At 38.3% G+C, this 23,144-nt stretch overlaps 1 protein-coding gene across 1 annotated transcript in view; it reads left to right on the forward strand.

The window, feature by feature from the left end:
- pigg (phosphatidylinositol glycan anchor biosynthesis class G (EMM blood group)) overlaps positions 1–23,144 on the forward strand; it is a 142,686-nt gene that overhangs the window by 34,770 nt on the left and 84,772 nt on the right. Inside the window, exons 5-6 of the mRNA XM_084430111.1 lie at positions 11,577–11,715; positions 17,646–17,858. Coding sequence (XP_084286237.1) covers positions 11,577–11,715; positions 17,646–17,858 — 352 coding nt within the window. The remainder of the gene's footprint in view (positions 1–11,576; positions 11,716–17,645; positions 17,859–23,144) is intronic.

Here is a 23,144-nt window from a genome sequence, read left to right on the forward strand (position 1 = left end):
ATACCTTAACGGAGCTAGCAGCAACCCGCCTCCTCTATCTGAGGACTAAGTTAAAGTATCTATTTTGTACGTTTATGTAAAAGACAGGTTGATGAAAGAACTGTAAGCTCAAATTCAAAAGCTTTTGAAGTCTACTTCATTAAAGCATGTTTACACACACACTTACTGTACACTTAGGCCTACTACACATGATTTTAAAAACAGTAGCCTACCATTGCAGTTTTTATGTTATGAATTTAAATTGGTATGTGACCTAAGAACGATCTTACATTAAAGGTACATAAAGGTGCTGAGGTCTGACTTTGTGGTGCTCTGAAATTAAGTTATTTTAATATTAATATGTGATGAAGGACTTTAAAAGAAGTTTGGCAGATTTCAGTGCTGAATAAGGTTAACACTACCCCGTTTATTTGAAAATGGTTAATATTTGACAAAAAAGTAATCAAATCAAATGTAATATGAAACATTACTTTAGTAAAATCATTGAAATACTGTAGTTACACTGCTCATTATTATATTTTAAATAAGGAACTTGTAAAGAGTAATTTATGAGCTAACAGAAAAGCTAGTAACTTGTTAGCCAACTAGTTTACGGTTAGACTAGGCTAGCTATCGATAACGTTACACTGACACAACTTAAGTTAATGCTCTGAATTCGCAGCTAATAACAAATCCATAACTTTATGATCAAGTAAAAATTTCCAGGTCAACCACAAATAATCCCACTACCTTTTAATATCATCCGATAAATAATTCAATGCTGATTTGTTGCTTTGCCCACTTACCACTTCAAGACCATCTGTAAAACATTGCCAGCTCAACGTGCGAGATGAGTGAGTTGCGAACATACACAGCAAAGATTCTAGAGTGCTACGCGCGTAGCGCTCTAGAATCTTTGATACCCAGACACCATATTAGGAAAAAGAGCTGATGCTGACCGATTTATTACACATCCAGAAGAATACATTTGAGTCGTTATAGGCTCTGGTATATTATGGAGCATAATAGGAATAAAGTTGTGACAAAAAAAATTATCAGGGAGGAAAAATCTGAGGGGGCACGTGCCCCCTCACTTTGAATGGGCATGACGCCACTGTGCTTGTGGACCGACGAGATTCGGTTTAACATGTTCATTCTGTGACTTCCTGTTTGTGTTTCTCATGGGTGGACTAAACTGTAGAAACCATCACAACTAATGAGATTTCTCACATATTTCTCTCTCTCTCTCTCTCTCTCTCTCTCTCTCTCTCTCTCTCTCTCTCTCTCTCTTTTTTTTCTTTTTTGTATGTTTAATATATTTTCATATTTTTCATAACACTATGCCAGTGTTTCTTACAGGATTCTGTTTTGCAAATATTATACATTTATAAAAAAAATATAATTTATATATATTTATATTTAAATATATATATATATATATATATATATATATATATATATAAATTTATATATATATATAAATTTATATATATATATAAATAAAATGTAAAATACATTATAAAAAATAATAAAATGTATATTTGTTGTTATTATTAAATAATATAATTCATTATTCTCATATCATTATTGTTATTGGATTATAATAAAATATACTTTTTATTATTAAACATGTTCATTTATATAATCACATTCACTTGTTTTTATGAAATTATCATATTATTATTATTATTATTAATAATAATAAATTATATGATGTATAATTCTAAAACGTATTAATATTATTGCATTATAATAAAATATCAGTTTTATTATCATAAATTGTCATTATGTAATCACATTCACTTATGTTATTATTATCATGAAATGATCATATATTAAAAGCAATCATTATTGTTATTAAAGTACATATGATTATAAAACATAATATTTTTAATCGTTGTTGTTATTGCATTATAATATAGTATTATTAGAAATGGTCATTCATGTAATCACATTCACTAATCATGTTCTTCTTATTATGAAATGATCATCTATTAAGATTTCTATGTGTATCATTATGTATATCTATCTTTAAAAACAATAAATTGATATATGGTTTGGGGATTGATTCATGCATATCTTTGATGGATTTAAAGACTGGCCGCATCTGTGTGTTCACACACACTGATTTCTCTGTATAATTACATTGCAGATCTCTCGTTCGTCTGGTTTTGGGTCGAAGTATGCGGAGAGTAGCGGTCATGTTTACCGTTAGATGATTTTATGATTCATAACCTGAGGAAAGCTGGTCCTCCTGCATGAATACTGCAGCGCTGCGAGACCTTGCACGTTCCGCTGAGTTTAAATGGAAATCGCACAGTAATGGACGGCATTGAAAGTCCGTCATTGAGGTGACTGAGCGCTCGCCGTGACCTTTGACCCCTCGTTTCAGACGCCTCTAGACCAGAGCCATAACTCTGCCCCAGAGCATCATGGGTAAAGATCCTGACTCAAGGACTTCACTGCTAAACTCTTATAATGATGTTGCTTTAACACTTTAACACTTCAGTGACATTAATGCACTAGATATCATCATCTAACAATGAGCAATCATGTCATTTCTACATATATTAATACATTTGAACATAACTTGTATAAATTAGTTTATGATTATGGTTATTATATTATATGCATATTAATTATTGTAGTTCATATTAATACTAATAGCTGCCTATAATAGCTTTTATTGTTTTTGTTTTTTTACATATACCAATACATTTTTAACTGATTACGATGGTAATAATAATAATAAATATTAATTATTGTAGTTATTATTAGTACTAATAGCTAGCAATAATAATAATAAAGTATATATTTTACATAAACTAATTCAGGGGATGAAGGGATGTAGGGATGAGGGAATGTGGGGATGTGGGGGATGAGGGGATAATAATAATAATAATAATAATAATAATAAGGGATAATGAAGAGCGGGGCGGTTGTTATAGCGAATACAACCCCGACAGGCTGATCGGGACCCCGACGCGAAGCGGAGCTTGAATCAGCCTGTCCGGGTTGTATTCGCTATAACAACCGCCTCGCTCTACATTATCCCACTTATTACATGGCTACCTACCAAATAAATTAATAATTTGACACAAAATATTGATTTAAAAAGGAGTTTATTGATTTAAAAATGATTGTATTGCTTCCGCTAAAGAAAATAGTCCGTTCCGTCTCTACGGTTAGAATCCTGCGTCCATAGCAACGCTCTGTTTATCATGGCAACGGTGTGTTATACTTTGCAGCGGTCGGTTATCAAGAAATAACACACCGCATTCTACATTAGAATTCAACCAAGCCATGATGTAATAATACATTTTATTTGTTGGCGCCTTTCAAGACACCCAAGGACACCTTATAGAAAAAATAAACAAGACATTAATATCAATAGTAAAATCAAAATAAATACGATCTTGATCCTAAAACCATAAAATGCAGGAAATTAAATTGGAATGATAAAATTGATGTAGGATAAGCTAATCTAAACAGATGTGTTTTAAGTTGTGATTTGAATTGATGGAGAGAGTCCAGTTGGCGAATGTGAAGTGGGAGAGAATTCCCGAGACGTGGGGTAGAGCGGCTGTAGGCTCTAGCCCTCATGGTGCTACAGTAAGTCTGAACGTTGGTACAGTTAAAATTTCAGCCGTGGAGGAACGAAGTGTTCGAGGAGGATTATAGGGAAGAAGCAGGTCTGAGAGGTATGAGGGGGCAAGGTCTTGGAGGGCTTTGAAGGTAAGCAGAAGAATTTTGTAGTTGATCCGGTGAGGAACAGGAAGCCAGTGGAGCTGAGTAAGAAGCGGTGTGATGTGGTCAGCTGATCTGGTGCGGGTAATAATTAGGGGTGGCACGGTTCACAAAACCCACGGTTCGGTTCGTATCACGGTTTTAGGGTCACGGTTTTCGGTTCTGTACGGTTCTTGTTGTTATTTTTTCTTTTAATCTTTAACACTCCAAAAATGTACTTCAGCATATGATATATAGCTTAATTATCTAATTATTTATTTATTTATTTCATAAATGGGGCGTGTTTGCAAAACGCAGCTTCTCATTTCCCATTTCGAAGTAATATAGTGAGTGAGCGCTGTGAGGAAACTTTCAGTGGGCCTGGAGGTCCATCCATCTGTAGTGAGAGCTACGTGGGCTGTGTCGGACAGTTCTTTGTCAATTTCTCCTTGTGTCTCGTCATCATAGGCGTAATTTGCGAGTGGTACATCACATGTACCCACCACTTTTTGCCAGGGTCGATATCTCGCGGCACGGATGTACCAATACAAATAAATAAAACATCTCCAGTTAACTAGCAAATTATTCGTTTCGTTCGTTTGTTAAATAAGAAGCAATCTAGCGCTGAAATGTGTTTTTTTAATCAAGTGATCAAAGTGCTCTTTGCCGCTGCGATCAGTGGCGCTGATACAGTGTTCTCTTGTGGCTCGCGCACACAACGCAGTCTTCACTCGGACGCGCGCTTCGATCCGTTGAGGAGACTCTCTATTCGTTCCGGTGAAATCACACAAATCTGTCCCTGCTTGATATACAACCACTGATAAACATAATCGGTTTTGATAAAAAAAAAATATATATATATATACGAGTGCGGATTAGAACTCAGAACCTCTGACACGCTTGGCAAAAGTTCTGTCACTGGACCATTTAAGTACATAAGTGAAATTGTCTATCTATGTATTTATTCACGTGAAAAAACAACATAGTGGAGTAGATCTCATTAAATGTCTAAGTAAACCCAGTGTACTATTTAAATCGATTGCTGGACATCGTAATGTTATTCTACATACATCTGATTTATGATTTAGCATTGTATTAGCACGGGCACGAGGCTACATTGCGCATGCGTTGAACCGTGCGACGCACACACACACCGAACCGAGACAAGCGAACCGAATGGTTTGGATGTTTTTTTACATGTACCGTGCCACCCCTAGTAATGAGGATGAGGAGGGCGTTGCAGTAGTCAATGCGGGATGTGATCAGGGCATGAACAAGGACCTGTGTATTGTGTTGGGAGAGGGAGGGGCGGAGTCTAGAGATGTTGCGGAGGTGAAAGTAAGAAGTCCGAGTGATATTGCTGATGTGAGGGCCAAAGGAAAGTGCACTGTCTAGAATGACACCAAGACTTTTGACTTGGGAGGGGGTGGGAATCAGAGAGCCATCAACTGATATAGTAAACGGGTGACTTTTGGAGAGTGTGGCCTTTGAACCAATGAGGAGAACCTCACTTTTATTTCCATTGAGTTTGAGAAGATTGATTGACATCCAGTTGCTGATAGCTTGCAGACAGGAGGTGAGAGTGGAGGGGGGGAAGAGAGGCGGAGAGATATAGTTGTGTATCGTCGGCGTAACAATGAAAATTTATCCCAAAGGAGCGGAGAATGTTGCCGAGAGGTAATATATAAATGATAAAAAGCAGTGGTCCCAGCACTGAGCCCTGAGGAACACCATGGGTGACTGTTGTAGATTTTAATGTGACCTTTTTTTTCCCGGAATGAACTGTTTTCTATTATGTAGATATGACCTGAACCAGATTAGTGCATTGTTAGCGATCCCAATGGCAGCCAGACCTTCCAAAAGAATTGTATGAGAGATGGTGTCAAAGGCTGCAGTGAGGTCGACAAGAACCAGAATGGACAAAAGGCCATTGTCAGCTGCAAGTAGGAGATCATTTGTGATTTTTACCAGGGCTGTTTCAGTGCTGTGATTGTGGCGGAAACCAGACTGAAAAGGTTCGTAGAGGTTATTGTTGTGCAGGTGGGCTTGAAGTTGGGTCGCTATAATCCGTTCCAAAAGTTTGGTAATGGATGGGAGGTTGGAGATGGGGCGATAGTTATTTGGGTAATTAGGATCCAAACCAGGTTTCTTCAGAATCGGGGTGACAGAAGCAATTTTGAGAGATGTAGGAACAGTGGAAGTAAGTAGAGAGGAGTTAATTATAGACGTTATGATCGGGAAGATAGAGGGCAGACGGGTTTTAACCAGGGCGGTAGAGATGGGATCAAGCAGACCGGAAGAATTCTTGGACTTTGATGAGTATAGTGATTTCTTCGACTGATGGAAGCTGGAAAGTTGATAGAATGGTGAATGGTGGAACCAGTGTGGTTGTCAAGGGTGGACAGTTGTATGCAGAGGCAGAAGATTTCAACTGGTGGTGAATTTTGGTACTAAAAAAAATCCACAAATGTGTTACACTGAGCTGTGGAGCTGAGGTGATTTCCAGTGTCTACAGGTAAATTGTTGATAGTGAAAAGTAAAGTCCGATTGTTATTTTCATTGGCACTGATAATGTCAGAATAAAAAGAGGATTTAGCAGCAGTCAATGCACTTTTATATGTAAGAAGATAATCAGTATACATTTGTTGGTGAATGGTTAAACCAGTTTTCTTTGATAGTCTCTCAAGTCGTCGACCCATCATTTTCATATGTCGGATGAAGGGATGAAGGGTAACGGAGGAGGTAAAAGAGTCCTCCTCTTCATCAGTTTATAAGCTGGAGTTATTCTCCTCCATTAAAGGGCCAGTGTTAAAGATTCTCCTGAGAGACGAGTCTTCCTGCGCATATAAAGGAGGATCAGGAGCGTTTCTTGTGGAAACTCCTCAGCTTTGAGTTCTTCTAAACTATTCCCTGCGTCCCATTGCTTGTTTCTCATCTCACTGTCTTCTTAACTTTAACTATATAAAGTTTTATTTTATTGTAAATATTTTGTGGTCAGGCAATGGCATAGACAACTACAACTACATTACTGCAAAGACGTCAGGCATAGACGTAAGCTACTAGATTAAATTAATTTCTGAGTTACTTGATTGAAACATGTTCTGTCAAAATGAAAACATTGAGTTAAGCCGTAGTTAAGAGTAACCGTTTCAAGTCAGTTTAACATGATGCAATAGTGTTTGAACATGAAACCTGATACAATGGTGTTAAATCAAACTATCTATGTCAAGCATCTATGTCTGTATTTCATTATGAAAGCAATAGGATTTGCAAATTGTACATGAGCTGCTTTCTTCGGTGGAACACAAAAGCAGAGCTGAAGAATTATTTGAGTATTATTTAAAGGGGTGGTATAATGCCCTTTTCACAAGATGTAAAATAAGTCTCTGATGTCCCCAGAGTGTGTGTGTAAAATTTTAGCTCAAAATACCCCACAGATATTTTTATATAGAATGTTAAAATTGACACTTTTTGAGGGTGAGCAAAAATGCACCGTTTTTGTGTGTGTCCCTTTAAATGCAAATGAGCTGCTGCTCCCGGCACAGGGGGCGGAGCTACAAGAGCTTGTGTCCTGAAAATTTAAAAAACTTTTTTGTTTGTTTAAATTTATGTTGCTGATGTGCAGTTAACTATCTTCTAATCATTGATTAGCATATTCTGTCTTGATAATCTATAAATCGTGTTCAGGGGGCGGGGTTTATGTAAATTCTAGGGTTGGTGATGTCACTAACCCGGGAGGAATGTGGTGTAGTCTCTACCAGCCGTTTGTTGTAGTCCTTAAAAAGCAATTTCTGTAAAAGCAAATATCTCCCTTTGCTTTGAACTTTGACTGTCATAACTTTGCAGATGTTGCTTATGATCAAACAGCAACATTACACACTTACTAGAGTTAGAAAAGTGAAATCATAATCAACCACCCCTTTAATATTATTATAATACTATCATTAATATTTTGAATTGGATTTTTTTTTTTGTGAATTGGAAGTGTTTTGTGATTTTGTTATGTGCTTTTGTCATTTTTATTAGTTTATTAATCATTTTAATATTTCTATATAGCTTTAATCATTTTTTTTGTGCCAGTCTTAGTTTTTGTGATATTAGTATTGTAACTTAAAAATATTTATTTCATTTAGTTGCCAAGGCTAAATGTTGTTTAAGTTTATAATTTTATATTTATATTATTTTTATTTCAATAAAGTGATTTAAAAAAATATATAGTTTTAGTTTTATTCAGGGTTGTTGTTACAACTAATACTGAAATCATAAAAAATAGTTTGTTTCTTGAATTTTATTCTTATTCTTATTTTATTTCAGTCAAGGCAACATTTCCCATTTTCATTTATTTTAATTTGATGCACTAATATAACTAAAACTGAAATAAAAATAAATAAAACCTATATAAATATATATATATATATATATATATATATAAATACAACAAAACTACTAAAACTTTAACTTAACTGAAATGAAAATGGAAATGATGAATATTCAAAATATTAAGAAAAACTATAATAGTATCTCAGTGATTATAAAAATTACTCGGTTTAGTCGTTATTTACAAAAAAAACAGTTCTTAAAATGACAATCAGAACAATCAGTCTTTGACATTTGAATAAGCGCATGTGTGAATTCTACTTAGAGAGGAAAGTAGAATTAGAATTAGAATTTCTCCTGAAGAAGACGGTGTTTGGGTGAGTAAATGATGGCTGAGCTCCTGGTCTAAAGCGCCTGTAATTCCTCAGGTTTCTCTGAAAGCGCTATTAAACGGCACTCCACGTCTTTCACTCCTGTACCGTTTTCCATTTCCACATTTCCCTCGCTTTCCTCTTGCAGCTCGCTCCTTTTCTCCAACCAAACCGCTCTATCCTGAAGTCAGAAATCACTTAATAATAGTCCGTTTGATTCAGTCACATCTGAACAAATCACTCAGATAAATTCACTGTTTCTCTCGTCTCCCGAAACTCCCGGCGGCTGCTTGATGTTGAATTATTTTACAAAAGCTCTTTTTGGTACAGTGTCGCCTTTCTTTATTAGTTTTGTTCTGCTTTAAGCTTCCTAGGATTAAATCATGAGGGGAAATGCTCTATTTTCAGTGTGTTTTTATGATGACAACAGTAAATCCCCATTTAGAAAACTCTTACGCTGTTCTTTATCTTTAACCCTGTGATATGAACACATGTTACAGCCTGAGACTCCCGATCTCATTACTGCAGCTCACTTTATATGTCTGTGTGGTGTTTTTAATACGCTTTAACACAAAGCATGTGTAAGTTCATAAGTCGACACCATTGCTGAGTATTTCCTCCTTAAAACTGCAGTGAACCAAAGACAGTCTCAAAAACACGCTTTGAAATCGCTGGTGTTTCTGACGTCACAAACTACCTTGTAACCAATCAGATCAACGTGTGATCGTCAACCAGTGGATCTCTGAGCTGAGTGAGTGAGTGGAGGCGGGGCTCATTTGCATATTCATAGAACCACGCATACTAAACGAGGCAAGGGTGTCGAGTTACAGTCAAGATATTATAAGGCATGAAGACATTTTTCACAGGAAAAAAAACAAACATTCAAATGTCTTTTTGATGATCAAATATGAGTTCAAATTATGGTGAGATTATTGACCCCAGGGGGACTTTAAATACAGACACATTTACTGGCCTTAAGTCTATTTTTCTGAAAGATTTATTAAAATTAAGTGAGTTTATGATGAAAAAAAAACAAATAAAAACTAGAATATTTTCTTAGCCCATTAACAGATATTTTTTCTTGTTTTAAGAAACCTAATTTTGAAAAAATGTAAGGAAAAAAGAAAAATCAAAAATAAATTTCTTAAAACAAGTAAAAATATCTATTAATGGGGGTAAGAACATTTTGCTCTGGTTTTAATAATAAACACTTATTTCTGAAATCAAAACTTGCCAGCAAGTACGCTGGTTTACGGCATTAATCAAATAATAAACTAATTGTATTTTTCTATTTCTATTATGTTATAATTGTGTTTGTAGAACTACAATTCTAATTATATATTTTGTAATCTTTAATTCGCTACTTTCCAGATGCCGTGATGTTTAACGTATGACACCTGACACTGTTTAACTTGTACCTGACAGTGATGTGTTGGTCAATCACAGCATATTAAGATTTCCCTCGGCTAATGTGCGGTTAGCGTAAATCACACCTGTCAGTGCACGCTAATATTACACCACACTGCTGGCAGGTAATAGGCCGCGAGTGGTGTTTCAAATGTCTTTATTCAGGCGTCCTGTCATTAGCGCGTGTTAGCTGGAGCGGGGGGGGGGAGGCTAGTCATTAGCATGCGTTTAGTGGACTCATGAATATCTGAACCGGAGGACTTGTTGTTAGCGTAGCATCATTAGTGTAGTGTTAGGGCTCAGAGTGAGCGTTTCCAGCTGTGGTGGCGCAGGAGTGTGTGTGTGTGCGTGAGGGAATCAAGTAGCCTGAGAGACTATTTGATGTGAAACAGAGCTGATCGTCCCTGTCCCTGATGTGTGTGTGTGTGTGTGTGTGAGAGAGAGAGAGAGACCTCAGTGATTTTCTCCAGTGAAGAGGACAGCAATCCAGCGTCTCTCACACACTCTCACTTCCTCTTGCGGACACAAACACACACAATTACACTGCGGAATCTCCTGAAAACTGACAAGAAATCATCATTTTTGGTCTGTTAGGAGTTTGCAAGATCAAGAAATGTTTCTTGAGCATAAAATCATCATATTAGAGTGATTTCTGAAGGATCATGTGACACTGAAGACTGGAGTAATGATGCTGAAAATTCAGCTTTGATCACAGGAATAAATTACACTTTACTATATATTCACATAGAAAACAGCTGATTTACATTGTAATAATATTTCACAATTTTACTGTTTTTATCGTATTTTTGATCAAATAAATGAAGATTTGTTAGAGACTTCTTACCAACACCAAACTTTTATATGGGTGTGTGTGTGTATACAGTATGTGTATATGTATATATTTGTGTGTGTATTTGTTTGTTTGTTTGTTTGTACAGTATCAAACATAAAATAAATGGTGATAAAAATATACACGAAGACAAAAAAACACTTCAAAAATTCCATTTCCAAAATCACAAATCACTTTTTGAAATACCTTCACCATTTTTATTTTCTGCTGGCTATTTTTCACATTTTTCAGCCCAGACCCAGACTTCAGTCTTAAAATACAATAATTCATCATATACAAATCTGAATTATTACAGAGATTGATCTAGAATGATCTAGACCTTCTATCGCACCTTTTCTTGGCCAAGGACCGCAAGAGGACGTTTGACTGACGTAACGCAACCAATCACAGTTCGTTTTATTCTGCGTCATGTTTAGGGGCGTGGCCATATAATGTCGATGTCCCTACAATAGCAGACCTGCGTGCATCTAATGAATTATTCATTCAAGAACGTTGTACAAGTTTACTGCAACAGTGGACCCGCGAACTTCACATACTTTTGAAAATCCAGCATTTAGTTGATCCTGATAAGCGCTTACTGTCACAGTTGTAAACACGGCGGCTTTTGGCGTCACGGCATTTGTTTCCAGACGGACCGATAAAGAATGCAACACACACACCTCTCCCGGACATCCTGCAGAATTCACCCAATCAGATCGCAACTTCGAAACTCCTGAAGTGTTTCCAGAAAAGTATGCCATATGCATCAGAATATATAATATCATAGATTTTTCTTCAATGTATGTGTCTGTGCATCTGTATAATTTGACTTTTTTTTATTTTTATGTCATCTAAATATTTTATTATTAATTAAATTTTTTTTATTTAGATTAATAATAGAAGTATTAATATATGAAACATTTTAGTTTTTCATTTGTGTGTTTCAGGAATCTGAAGGGACGCTGCCCAACCTGCTGGTTGTGTGTGGAGATCACGGCATGTCTGAAACCGGCAGTCACGGCGGATCGTCGGAAGCGGAAATCAACACGCCACTCGTGCTCATTAGCCCCGCCTTCAGGAGGAAGGGTGAGTAGACATAGAGCTCATGTAGCTCCGCCCCTTCTGTCTCCCAGTTTGTGTTTCCACAGCATGAAGGTTAGATCTTACGGATTTATGAATGAACCGCTCTTAGGGCGCTATCATACACCCGGTGCAATGCAGCGCCAGGCGCGACACAAGTGTGTTTTGCTAGTTTCAGCCCGACGCAGTTATCATTTTCACGTCCTTCGCCTCGTTGTTTAAATAGTAAATGCATTTGCGCCTATTTGTGCGCCCATGAGCTGCTGGTCTGAGAACGAGTGTGTGTTCGCATTGTTGAAGCGTTGCTATTTCGAGGAACTTGAATAGACTGAGCCATTCACCAACTGAACCCTGGTCTAAAGTCAATGGCGCAGTATTTCTTTTGTTATTTAAAGGGTCCATTAGTAATGTGAGCCTATAGGCGGGTCCACAATGCGCGTACACTCTTCTTAATACACACACTCTGCTTATTACACACACACTCACTCTGCTTATTACACACACACTCTCACTCTGCTTATTACACAATTGCGCCACACAATCCATGGCGCGAGCGCAACTGGCTTTTAAAGGGAAAGTGAAATTACACTCTGATTGGTTTATTGCACATTACGCCCAAAACACACCCATTACTCATTAAGAGAATAGAGACAAAACACACGCATTACTCATTAAGAGAATAGGGACGACCCTTTTAGACCATGCGCCGGGAGCACCGACCATTTTCCCCGTCGTCAAACTAGCAAAAGTGGATTCAGACACGCTCTAAGTGCTCTTGCGCCGTGCGCTTTAGACCATGCGCTTAGATCCTTAAAATAGGGCCCTCTGGGTGAGTGTTTATTGTGATTGGCATGACCAATGAAATCTTTAGAATGAGAGTTTGAACTGGTTTAGGGCGGGGGGAATCTTGCACACGCGTCTGTCTGTCAATCAATGTGAGGACACGCCCTGTTTTGTAGTTCCCACACCCTTTTAGAGATCCCCAAGTTGCTGCTAGACCCTTCCTGGATATTTCAGGCCGTTTCTGGGTCTTCTCTGGTGAATTTGACAATTGGATTATCGAAAAAAGGATGTTATCTCATGGTGTTTTGAAGTAAAGGTTACTCACATTAAGATCCTCCTCCAAAACGTAAAGGTTCTGCGACTCGCTTTGAAGTTCAGGAGAAACATTATCGATTATTTTATTTTTTTCCAACTGCAAAGTTACTCTGTTTGAAACTAAAGTTATTTTAAGCCTGGGCTGTATATTTGATGTCTTAGTCCTTCAATAAAGTATATTGGCCAGGATTTTGTTTGCAAAGTTCCTCCCACAGTTGTTAAGCCATATCCAATAATTTGCCGTATGACAGATATCTCAGCTAAACAAGGGCTCTGATAGTCCGGCAAAGAAGCTTTACGCACAATAAACGCTACTGTAAATCAGTCTCCATGTGAGTTGGTGTGACTAAAGTGATGATTTTTCATATTTACCTTGCTTTAAATCAGATTAACAACCAGCATATGCACCGATGCATTCAAGAAAATGAATATTTTGGAGCTGAACGTGCCTTATTTAGAAACAGGAAGAAGAAACGGGAAGATACACACGGCTAGAGTCTGTAATGAGTCTTCCAGAATCAAAGCTCTGTTTCAGCAAACGAAAAGCAAACTCTCCGCAGTGCACGACACCGAACAATGCTTATATCAGAAACAGTTGCGTTTTTCAGATCAGCATTAATGACTGTGCAAGATATTCTTAGATTGTGCAAAGCTGTACGCATCTGTTCATCCGTTTGGGAGTTATTTGAACCGGTCTTGCATTTTAAATCATTTGCAAGAGGTGTTTTATGCACAAAAATATGTTCTGCTTTTGTTAAAACTCAGTGTGGAAATGTGTCACATAATGAAGGGCAATTATTCCACACGAAGAAGAGAGCTTGCTGTGTTTCACACTCTTCTATGCTTCAGCAACACTTTTATGAAGTTTTTTTTCCCTCTTATAATGTTAGCCAAGGTTTCTTGCAGCATTTACAGACAAGATTTAGTTTTTCATGACCACTGTGGGCCCTATCTCGCTTAAAGGGAATGTGAGATGACGCTCTGATTGGTTTATTTCACGTTACGCCCAAACCACACCTATGAGTAATGAAGCTACTTCAGACCAACCCATTTTAGATTTCCGAGATCCGCCCACAAAGTTACTTGCGTTTCGTGTTTGATACTTGCGTTTCAGATCGTTAAAATAGGGCCCTATGTGTTTTTTTGTGTGGCTAATGTAGTAATTTAATGCCGGCTAGTCTTTATTTAATAAACATTACAGTACAGTTTGCTCTTCAATCCAATAATTTCCCAATGAATAAAATCAAGTATGTGTTCGTACGTGTGTGTTCCAGTGGGCCTGGAGGAGCCGTTACTGACGTGTGTGGGTGTGTGTGTGTGTGTGTTCCAGTGGGCCTGGAGGAGCCGTTACTGACGTGTGTGTGTGTGTGTGTGTGTGTTCCAGTGGGCCTGGAGCAGCCGTTACTGACGTGTGTGTGTGTGTGTTCCAGTGGGCCTGGAGCAGCCGTTACTGACGTGTGTGTGTGTGTGTGTGTTCCAGTGGGCCTGGAGGAGCCGTTACTGACATGTGTGTGTGTGTGTGTGTGTTCCAGTGGGCCTGGAGCAGCCGTTACTGACGTGTGTGTGTGTGTTCCAGTGGGCCTGGAGCAGCCGTTACTGACGTGTGTGTGTGTGTGTGTGTGTTCCAGTGGGCCTGGAGGAGCCGTTACTGACGTGTGTAGTTTTTAGGTGTTGTAAAACCTTCTTTCACCTCATTACTTTAACTTTAAATTCTTAAAATAGTTTTTTGCTTCATATATTTGTGGAAACCGTGATTTTTATTTAATTTTTTCCATTTTTTGATGAAGAGAAAGTTCAAAAGAACAGCAATTATTTGAAATAGAATATTTTGTAACATTATAAATGTCACTTTTAATCGATTGAATGCATCTTCGCTTGAAACAAATCTTATTGACCCTAAACTGTTCAACAGCATGTACAAACGTACATTTCTAGATGTGATCCTTCCTTATATATTCTTCATCTGTCAACAACAGTTTCTTTGTGAACTCTCCGTTTCACTGTGGTCAGATGCTCCGAACAAACATATAATCCTCTGCCGTGATCCGGGATGCCTTTAAAATAAACCATCTACTTGTTTCTGAGTCTCTTAAGTCTATAGAGAGACACAAACCGGCTGTTTAAACCGGACGAACGTTCTTTCACTCTTTCATTCGTCCTGTTTTCGGCGACTGAACGCCAGTGGGCGGGGCCTATGGTGTGACGATGTATAACTATTGGTCGATGTCTTGCTCTGGAGGCGGGCACATGCAAATGTATTTGCCTGTGTGACGTCACAGATCACGTAATATGAGCCAATTGATTAAATAAATGCTTTGTTTATAATGAGGAGGGCGTTTAAAGCGATGAAACTTTGGTACAAAGACGTCTTATATGTCAAAAGATCAATGCAAATTAGATTCTTATGTCATGACCCCTTTAAATCTCAAATGTCTGTGATCGTTTGATTGCATTAGAGGAATGCGGCTGGATAATTTTATGCCCCGGGGGTTTTAAATTACCCACTGATTCATCTCTGTCTGATAATATAAAGCATTAATTCATTTCGCCCCCCCCCCCCCCCCCCACTGTTTTATAATGGATTAATTTGCATTGAGTCCAATTGATTGTGACACACAGAGCTGGCGCAGCGGTCGTCGCACTGATCATGTGACGCAATACACACAGCTCAAACATGACGCATGCATAACCACGTGAACACACACACTTCCTAGAGTGTGAAAATCTGTGTGAGATGCTCATTATCCACTTCTTCTCATCCCTATACTCTCTCCCAGTGAAAGTGTGGAGTGGCAGAGCATCTGTCTGCACCAGACCGTCAGGGTGAATGTGATAATTGTTTCTTTTCCTGCCTGATCTATTTTGGTGATCTCTTACTCATCTATACACACACACACACACACACATTCACACCAGCTTCCTCTTGCAGCATGTGGTTTTTATTTAAAGATGAGCTCATCTTCACGCTCTCTGCATGCTGACCTCATCGTCCATCAGATCACTGTGAGACCAGCGCGTCCCGAGACCTGTTAATAATCAGCTCTTCTGTGGACTTCTCTCCGCATCTCCTGTAGGATTACACATCACAGTTCACACTCCTGTGATCAGTTCTGTCTGATTCACCGATCCACACACACACACACACACTAATCCGACCTCTAAACCTACCATCACACACACACACACACACACACTAATCCGACCTCTAAACCTACCATCACATACACACACACACTAATCCGACCCCTAAACCTACCATCACACACACACACACACACACACACACACACACACACACACACACACACTAATCCGACCCCTAAACCTACCCATCACTCACACACACACACACACACACACACACACACACACACACACACACACACACACACACACACACACACACTAACCCAACCCCTAAACATACCCATCACTCACACGCACACACACACACACACACACACACACACACTGTCTACTGTTTTTTTAGTGTGCACAGCCAGCGAGGACGACGCGACACTACACCGTTCAGCTAAATTATAAATGCACTTCTTGAGTTCAGATTCATCAGCAGTGCAGGAAACACAGACTTAAACGCTGATGTCCGTCTTATTTATGTGAAGAATATATTATAAGTTTAGCGTGCAGAAATGGTTTATTCAGTGTCATCTAGTGATCTGCATCTATGTCTTAATATGTAAATATGTCTTCATTTTGGGTGCCAGTCTGCAGAACCGCACCGGAAGGAGCCGTTACTGACGTGTGTGTGTGTGTGTGTGTGTGTGTTCCAGCGGGCCTGGAGCAGCCGTTACTGACGTGTGTGTGTGTGTTCCAGCGGGCCTGGAGGAGCCGTTACTGACGTGTGTGTGTGTGTGTGTGTTCCAGCGGGCCTGGAGCAGCCGTTACTGACATGTGTGTGTGTTCCAGCGGGCCTGGAGGAGCCGTTACTGACGTGTGTGTGTGTGTGTGTGTGTGTGTGTGTGTGTGTGTGTGTGTGTGTGTGTCCAGCGTGTCTGGAGGAGCCGTTACTGACGTGTGTGTGTGTTCCAGCGGGCCTGGAGGAGCCGTTACTGACGTGTGTGTGTGTGTGTGTGTGTGTGTGTGTGTGTGTGTGTGTGTTCCAGCGGGCCTGGAGGAGCCATTACAGACGTGTGTGTGTGTGTTCCAGTGGGCCTGGAGGAGCCGTTACTGACGTGTGTGTTCCAGCGGGCCTGGAGGAGCCGTTACTGACGTGTGTGTGTTCCAGCGGGTCTGGAGGAGCCGTTACTGACGTGTGTGTGTGTGTGTGTGTGTGTGTGTGTGTGTGTTCCAGCGGGCCTGGAGGAGCCATTACAGACGTGTGTGTGTGTGTTCCAGTGGGCCTGGAGGAGCCGTTACTGACGTGTGTGTGTGTTCCAGCGTGCCTGGAGGAGCCGTTACTGACGTGTGTGTGTGTGTGTGTTCCAGTGGGCCTGGAGCAGCCGTTACTGATGTGTGTGTTTGTGTTCCAGTGGGCCTGGAGCAGCCGTTACTGATGTGTGTGTGTGTGTGTGTGTGTGCGTGTGTGTTCCAGTGGGCCTGGAGCAGCCGTTACTGATGTGTGTGTTTGTGTTCCAGTGGGCCTGGAGCAGCCGTTACTGACGTGTGTGTGTGTGTGTGTGTTCCAGCGGGCCTGGAGCAGCCGTTACTGATGTGTGTGTGTGTGTGTTCCAGTGGGCCTGGAGCAGCCGTTACTGATGTGTGTGTGTGTGTGTGTGTTCCAGCGGGCCTGGAGCAGCCGTTACTGACGTGTGTGTGTGTGTGTGTGTGTGTGTGTGTGTGTGTGTGTGTGTGTGTGTGTGTGTGTGTGTGTGTTCCAGCGGGCCTGGAGGAGCCAGAGGTCCTGGAGCAGGTGGATCTCCCCCCCACCCTCGCCCTGGCTCTGGGTTTGCCCGTGTCCCAGAACAGTGTGGGCCGCCTGATCCCGGCCGTGTTCGAGGACTCGTCGCTCCGGGATCAGCTCCGCCTCCTACAGATCAATGGACACCAGCTCAGCCGACTCCTGCGCGACAGCAACCCGTCCTTCCACAAGGGTGAGTCCAGTCCAGTCCAGTCCAGTCCAGTCACATTTATTTATATAGTGCTTTTTACAATACAGAGAGCTTTACAGAGATAACAGGAAAATGCAACGAAGTTTGTTTCTAGAAGAAAATAGCGTCACAGTCCAGCTTAAGTAAGTTCAGCGATGTTTCATTTTTGTTGTAAAAAAGTTATTAATGTAGTTAATTTATATAAATAGCCGCTCTGGAGAAAACCGTGATGTCATCGTCCAGCTCAGTTCGGTTCTCATATAATGGTGTCAATGCAGGAGATCAATAATATTGTAGAATATTAAATTAAATGACCCCGACTAAGCAAGCCAAAAGCCAATGGCGACAGTGGCAAGGAACCAAAACTCCATCAGTGACAGAATGGAGAAAAAAACCTTGGAAGAAACCAGACTCAGCCAGTTCTCCTCTGGTGAACCGAGTGACACGAGCGCAGTGGTTCCCCGAGACCTAAAGCCTTGTTTATACTCGACACGCTCGCCGTTGTATTATTCCTTGTAACGACAGGAGGCGATCTCGAGTAACTGTCCTCTAAACCATCAGGAATCAGCGGTGAGAAGAAGTAAGGTACACACGTGAATGTTCATTTCAGTAGCCTACACTTCACCAAAACCACACTACAGAAGAGTCATGTAAACCTTGAGATTAATTACTTGTGACATTTGAACAAAATAAATGGATATGAGATCGTAGCCTATACAACTAAATTAACGATATCTTACATATTTTTCTAATTTCTTGCATTTGTCACTGCAAGAGAAAGCATGACCTGCTCACAATATGTTTTGATGATGACATTCAGAGTCTAAAGCTTTGACTATATGCTTGATGTCTCATTTTGGTGTTGGTGATTGTAGCCCTGAGATCCAACAGCAATATGAACAATTTTGACTAGATATTGTGTTTAGACACACAGACATCAAGAATCAGCATATGAATCTCAACAATGGTGACACTAGTGACAAACAGATCGACTCTGAACATCACAAAACAAGCTTCTAAAGTCATAACAAAACAATAGCAAAATAAAACCAATGAAAACGACAGGACAATGCATGATGTGAGCCATGGATGCGTTTTGATTGCTGGCTCCCATCATGCACTGCAACATGAAGCACTTGTGTGATTGTCACCATTGTTCAGATTCATATGTAGATTCTTGATGTCTGTGTGTGATTTTTAAAACCTTCAGATTATTAAAGCACTGCTGGAATTAGCTTCTGTAATGAAAAATTAAAAAAGCATCAGTTTATAATGCTGTGTGAGATCAGTGGATCAGGCCACTACAGGACTGTAATTTCATCATCGAAACATAACCATCAAGACCTGGGCTGCGTTTCCCAAAAGCATCTTAAGCCTAATTTGATCGTAGAACAATTGCAGCAAATGGTCTGTACGATCAAATTAGGCTTACGACGCTTTCGGGAAACGCAGCCCAGGTCATAGTTACTCTCGCCACAACAAATGTGCTTTATAAACACAGAGCTGGAGCAGCCAGAGAAAAACTAATATTAAAAAGTAAAAGTGTCAAGAGCCACTGATCATCAAACACTGATCATCATAATGGTGACCGGAAACTAAACATTCCATAAAACATTACCGTCTAAACTTCTGGTAAATCTTAATAAGAACGTGTGTAGATGTATGGCAGAAATAAAGTCAAACTGGTTAATAATAAGTGCAATAATGTGTAATGGCTCAAAGCTCTCGTGTTTCTCTTTTTTCTGTTATTGTTGTTTCTCTTTCCTTCAATGATTCTGCTTATTAACATCAGGTATCTTCAATAATGCTCAATCATCACTTAATTAATCACTTAATTATATCATTAACTTCAACACTGCTTCAGTGTTAATTTTAACACCCTGTAGTTGGACACACATGTACACTGAGGAGTGTTAATTTAACACTGGGGATTTTGCTGTGTGTTTCTCTTGATTCCCTCAAAGTTGTGTTGGATTTTCTCCTCAGCGTAGAGATTAAGAGGCTCATCTATCACTGTTTTACATGTTCACAGAGTTAGTTTGTGGAGTAAATATATAGGCTATAATCTGTGTGTTTACACAGCTTTTTTAAAAATGGCGGGTGCTGGTGCCAATCAGCGAACACTAATGTCACGGATAGTTCCTATAGTGCTGGTTTAGACCGACTCTGAAATAGGAGTAAATTAGTTCCTCCAAAAGGAGTTCCTAGAGCTAAAATCATTCCTAGTTCCTGCGGTGCGAACGTCCCTAATGAAGCTAATGCATTCACACTGAGCCATGGCCAAGCACACTAGAGTTGGCTACTATCTAGGGCTTTTTGTTGGCACTGTGCTTTCAGTCCAGTTCGGGTTTGTTTAGCCTTTTTGCCGCTTGAGTAACAAGCTTATGAAATGCTGTAACCCGACATAAGAGCTCGGGTTTGAGTACACAGGCATGACAGGTCCTTTAGAGCACTTTAAATCCGTAGAAATACAGAATTTATACCCTTTAGCTCAAGCCCTGTGTGTGTGTTTGTGTGTGTGTGTGTGTTTCCTCTCAGCTGGATATCTGGCCTCCCACAAACATCCATCTCTGGCTCATTCACTTCTCACATCTTACATGAGTTTCGCTGGCTTATGAGGTGTGAGTGTGTTTATTCAGTGTTGTGGTGTTTGATGGAGCTGTCTGCTGACATTTTCACTTGAATATGTCCTAATACAAAGTCTTGATGTTGTTTCAGGCTCTACTAGAACAGGTTTTCCAGCTTGAATGTTGATTATTTTCCTCATATTCTCCATTGTTGCGGCTCCTCTCTTCCCAGTCAGTCAGTAACGCTCTGTTAAGTTCCTGTTTCTATGAAGCCCCTCCTTCGGAAAAGCACACTGTGCTCTGATTGGTCGGCTGGAGCAGTGTGCTGTGATTGGTCGAGTGCTTCGAGTGTGTTTGGGAAATGTCCCGCCCCTTCCCATAACCACCAGTTTAACACACTACTAACTAACTCAACCAGGCCCCGCCCCTTTATTCTGCGCATTAATTATTATAATGAGGAATATTGTGACGTGTTCGTTCCCGGAAGAAACTCAAGACTACAATGGAGGCGTTTCAGGAGTTCAGAAACACTGACAGAGATTTTTCATGTTTAAACAGCAACATTACACAATGAAGACAGATGAAGATGAAAGCATGATAGGTCGTCTTTAATTCTTTCACAGACTTGTTTTCCTGGAGTGTAAGTCTCGTATAGCCAGACTTGTCTGCATTTAATAAATACATTGTTTGATTGACATGTTAAGTAGCCATCCACCAATTTTTTTATATTTTTTTGTGCATTTAGGAACAGGTTTATTTAAATTTGTTGCTACCACAAAAAAAGATTGTCATAAAAAAAAAAAAACATTCTAATAAGTGCACAGCAAAGTCAATCCGCGGCACAGATGCTGACGCTTCCCTCCGGATCAGGATTTTTATTTTTACTTTTATACCGGGAAGAAAATGCTAAGCCGACAGAGTGTGTTTTCCTCACAGCTGGCTCGGGTCTTTCAATGAGAACGAGTGAAGGGATGAAAATGTGATTTGCTTTTATGTAAACACTGTTTATAAATGTGCAGTAAAGCTGCAGTCTACTTCTCAAATTACTTTTTTATACGTTCATGTTGTTCCTGTATGCATCATACTTATCCTTAAATAACATTTCAATTTTTGGGTAATAAATTACTCATTATTTATATATTAGAGTACTTGAGTACAAAATTAAATTAAATATATTCTACGGTACCGATCAAAAGTTTAGAGTTAAGGATTTATTTAATTTTATTTAATTTTATAATTCATTGATTCATTACATTGCATTGCATTATTTTTTATTATAAATTAGTTGTATTATTAATTAATTTATAGCATTGCATTGCACTAATTTTATTAATTCATTTTATAATTCATTTTCATTGTATTACATTGCATTAATTGTATTATGTATTAATTTATTGCATTAATTTTATTATTAATTAATTTGATACTTCATTGATTTTATTACATTGCATTACATTGCATTGCATTAATTTTGATTATAAATTAGTTGTATTATTAATTAATTTATAGCATTGCATTGCACAAATTTTAATTAATTAATTTTATAATTCATTGATTTTATTACATTGCATTAATTTGATTATGAATTAATTGTATTATGAATTAATTTATTGCATTAATTTTATTATTAATTAATTTGATACTTCATTGATTTTATTACATTGCATTGCATTAATTTTTATTATAAATTAGTTTTATTATTAATTAATTTATAGCATTGCACTAATTGTATTATTAATTAATTTTATAATTCATTAATTGTATTACATTGCATTAATTTGATTATAAATGAATTGTATTATTAATTAATTTATTGCATTGCATTGCATTCATTTTATTATTAATTAATTTTATACTTCATTGATTTTATTACATTGCATTGCATTCATTTTTATTATAAATTAGTTTTATTAATTAATTCATAGCATTGCACTAATTTTATTAGTTAATTTGATAATTCATTGATTTTATTACATTGCATTAATTTTATTATAAATACATTTATTGCATTGCATTTATTTTATTATTAATTAATTTGATACTTTATTGATTTTATTGCATTGCATTAATTTTTATTATAAATTAGTTTTATTATTCATTAATTTATGGCATTGTATTGCACTAATTGTATTATTAATTAGTTGTATAATTCATTAATTTTATTACATTGCATTAATTTTTTTATTAATTTATTGCATTGTATTAATTGTATTAATTAATTTGATACTTCACTGATTTTATTATATTGCATTAATTTTATTATTTATTTATTTATTTATTGCATTGTATTAATTAATTTGATATTTCATTGATTTTATTACATTGCATTGCATTAATTTTATTATAAATTAGTTTTATTATTAATCAATTTATAGCATTGCATTGCACTAATTGTTTTATTAATTCATTTTATAATTGATTCATTGCATTGCATTGCATTCATTTTATTATGAATTTTATTTATAATTAGTTAATTTTCTTGCATTGCACTTGTGCACTAAATTGTGTTAAAGCAGATCAAAGCTGCCGATTTCAGCCAGCTCTCGTCATTTCTGTGTTTAATATGCACTAGACGTCATATTTCCCCTCTTCCACCTGAGCTGAAGTGACGGTTCGGGAGCGAGTGGAGGATGAGATCTGATCGATGAGGACGACAAACTGCGCCACCCACTTTCATCCTTCCATTTTCTGAAGGAAATTCCAAAATATGAGATTATTAGAG

The sequence above is a fragment of the Rutilus rutilus genome (assembly GCF_951802725.1).
Source record: "Rutilus rutilus genome assembly, chromosome: 14".
Taxonomy (NCBI): Eukaryota; Metazoa; Chordata; class Actinopteri; order Cypriniformes; family Leuciscidae; genus Rutilus; species Rutilus rutilus.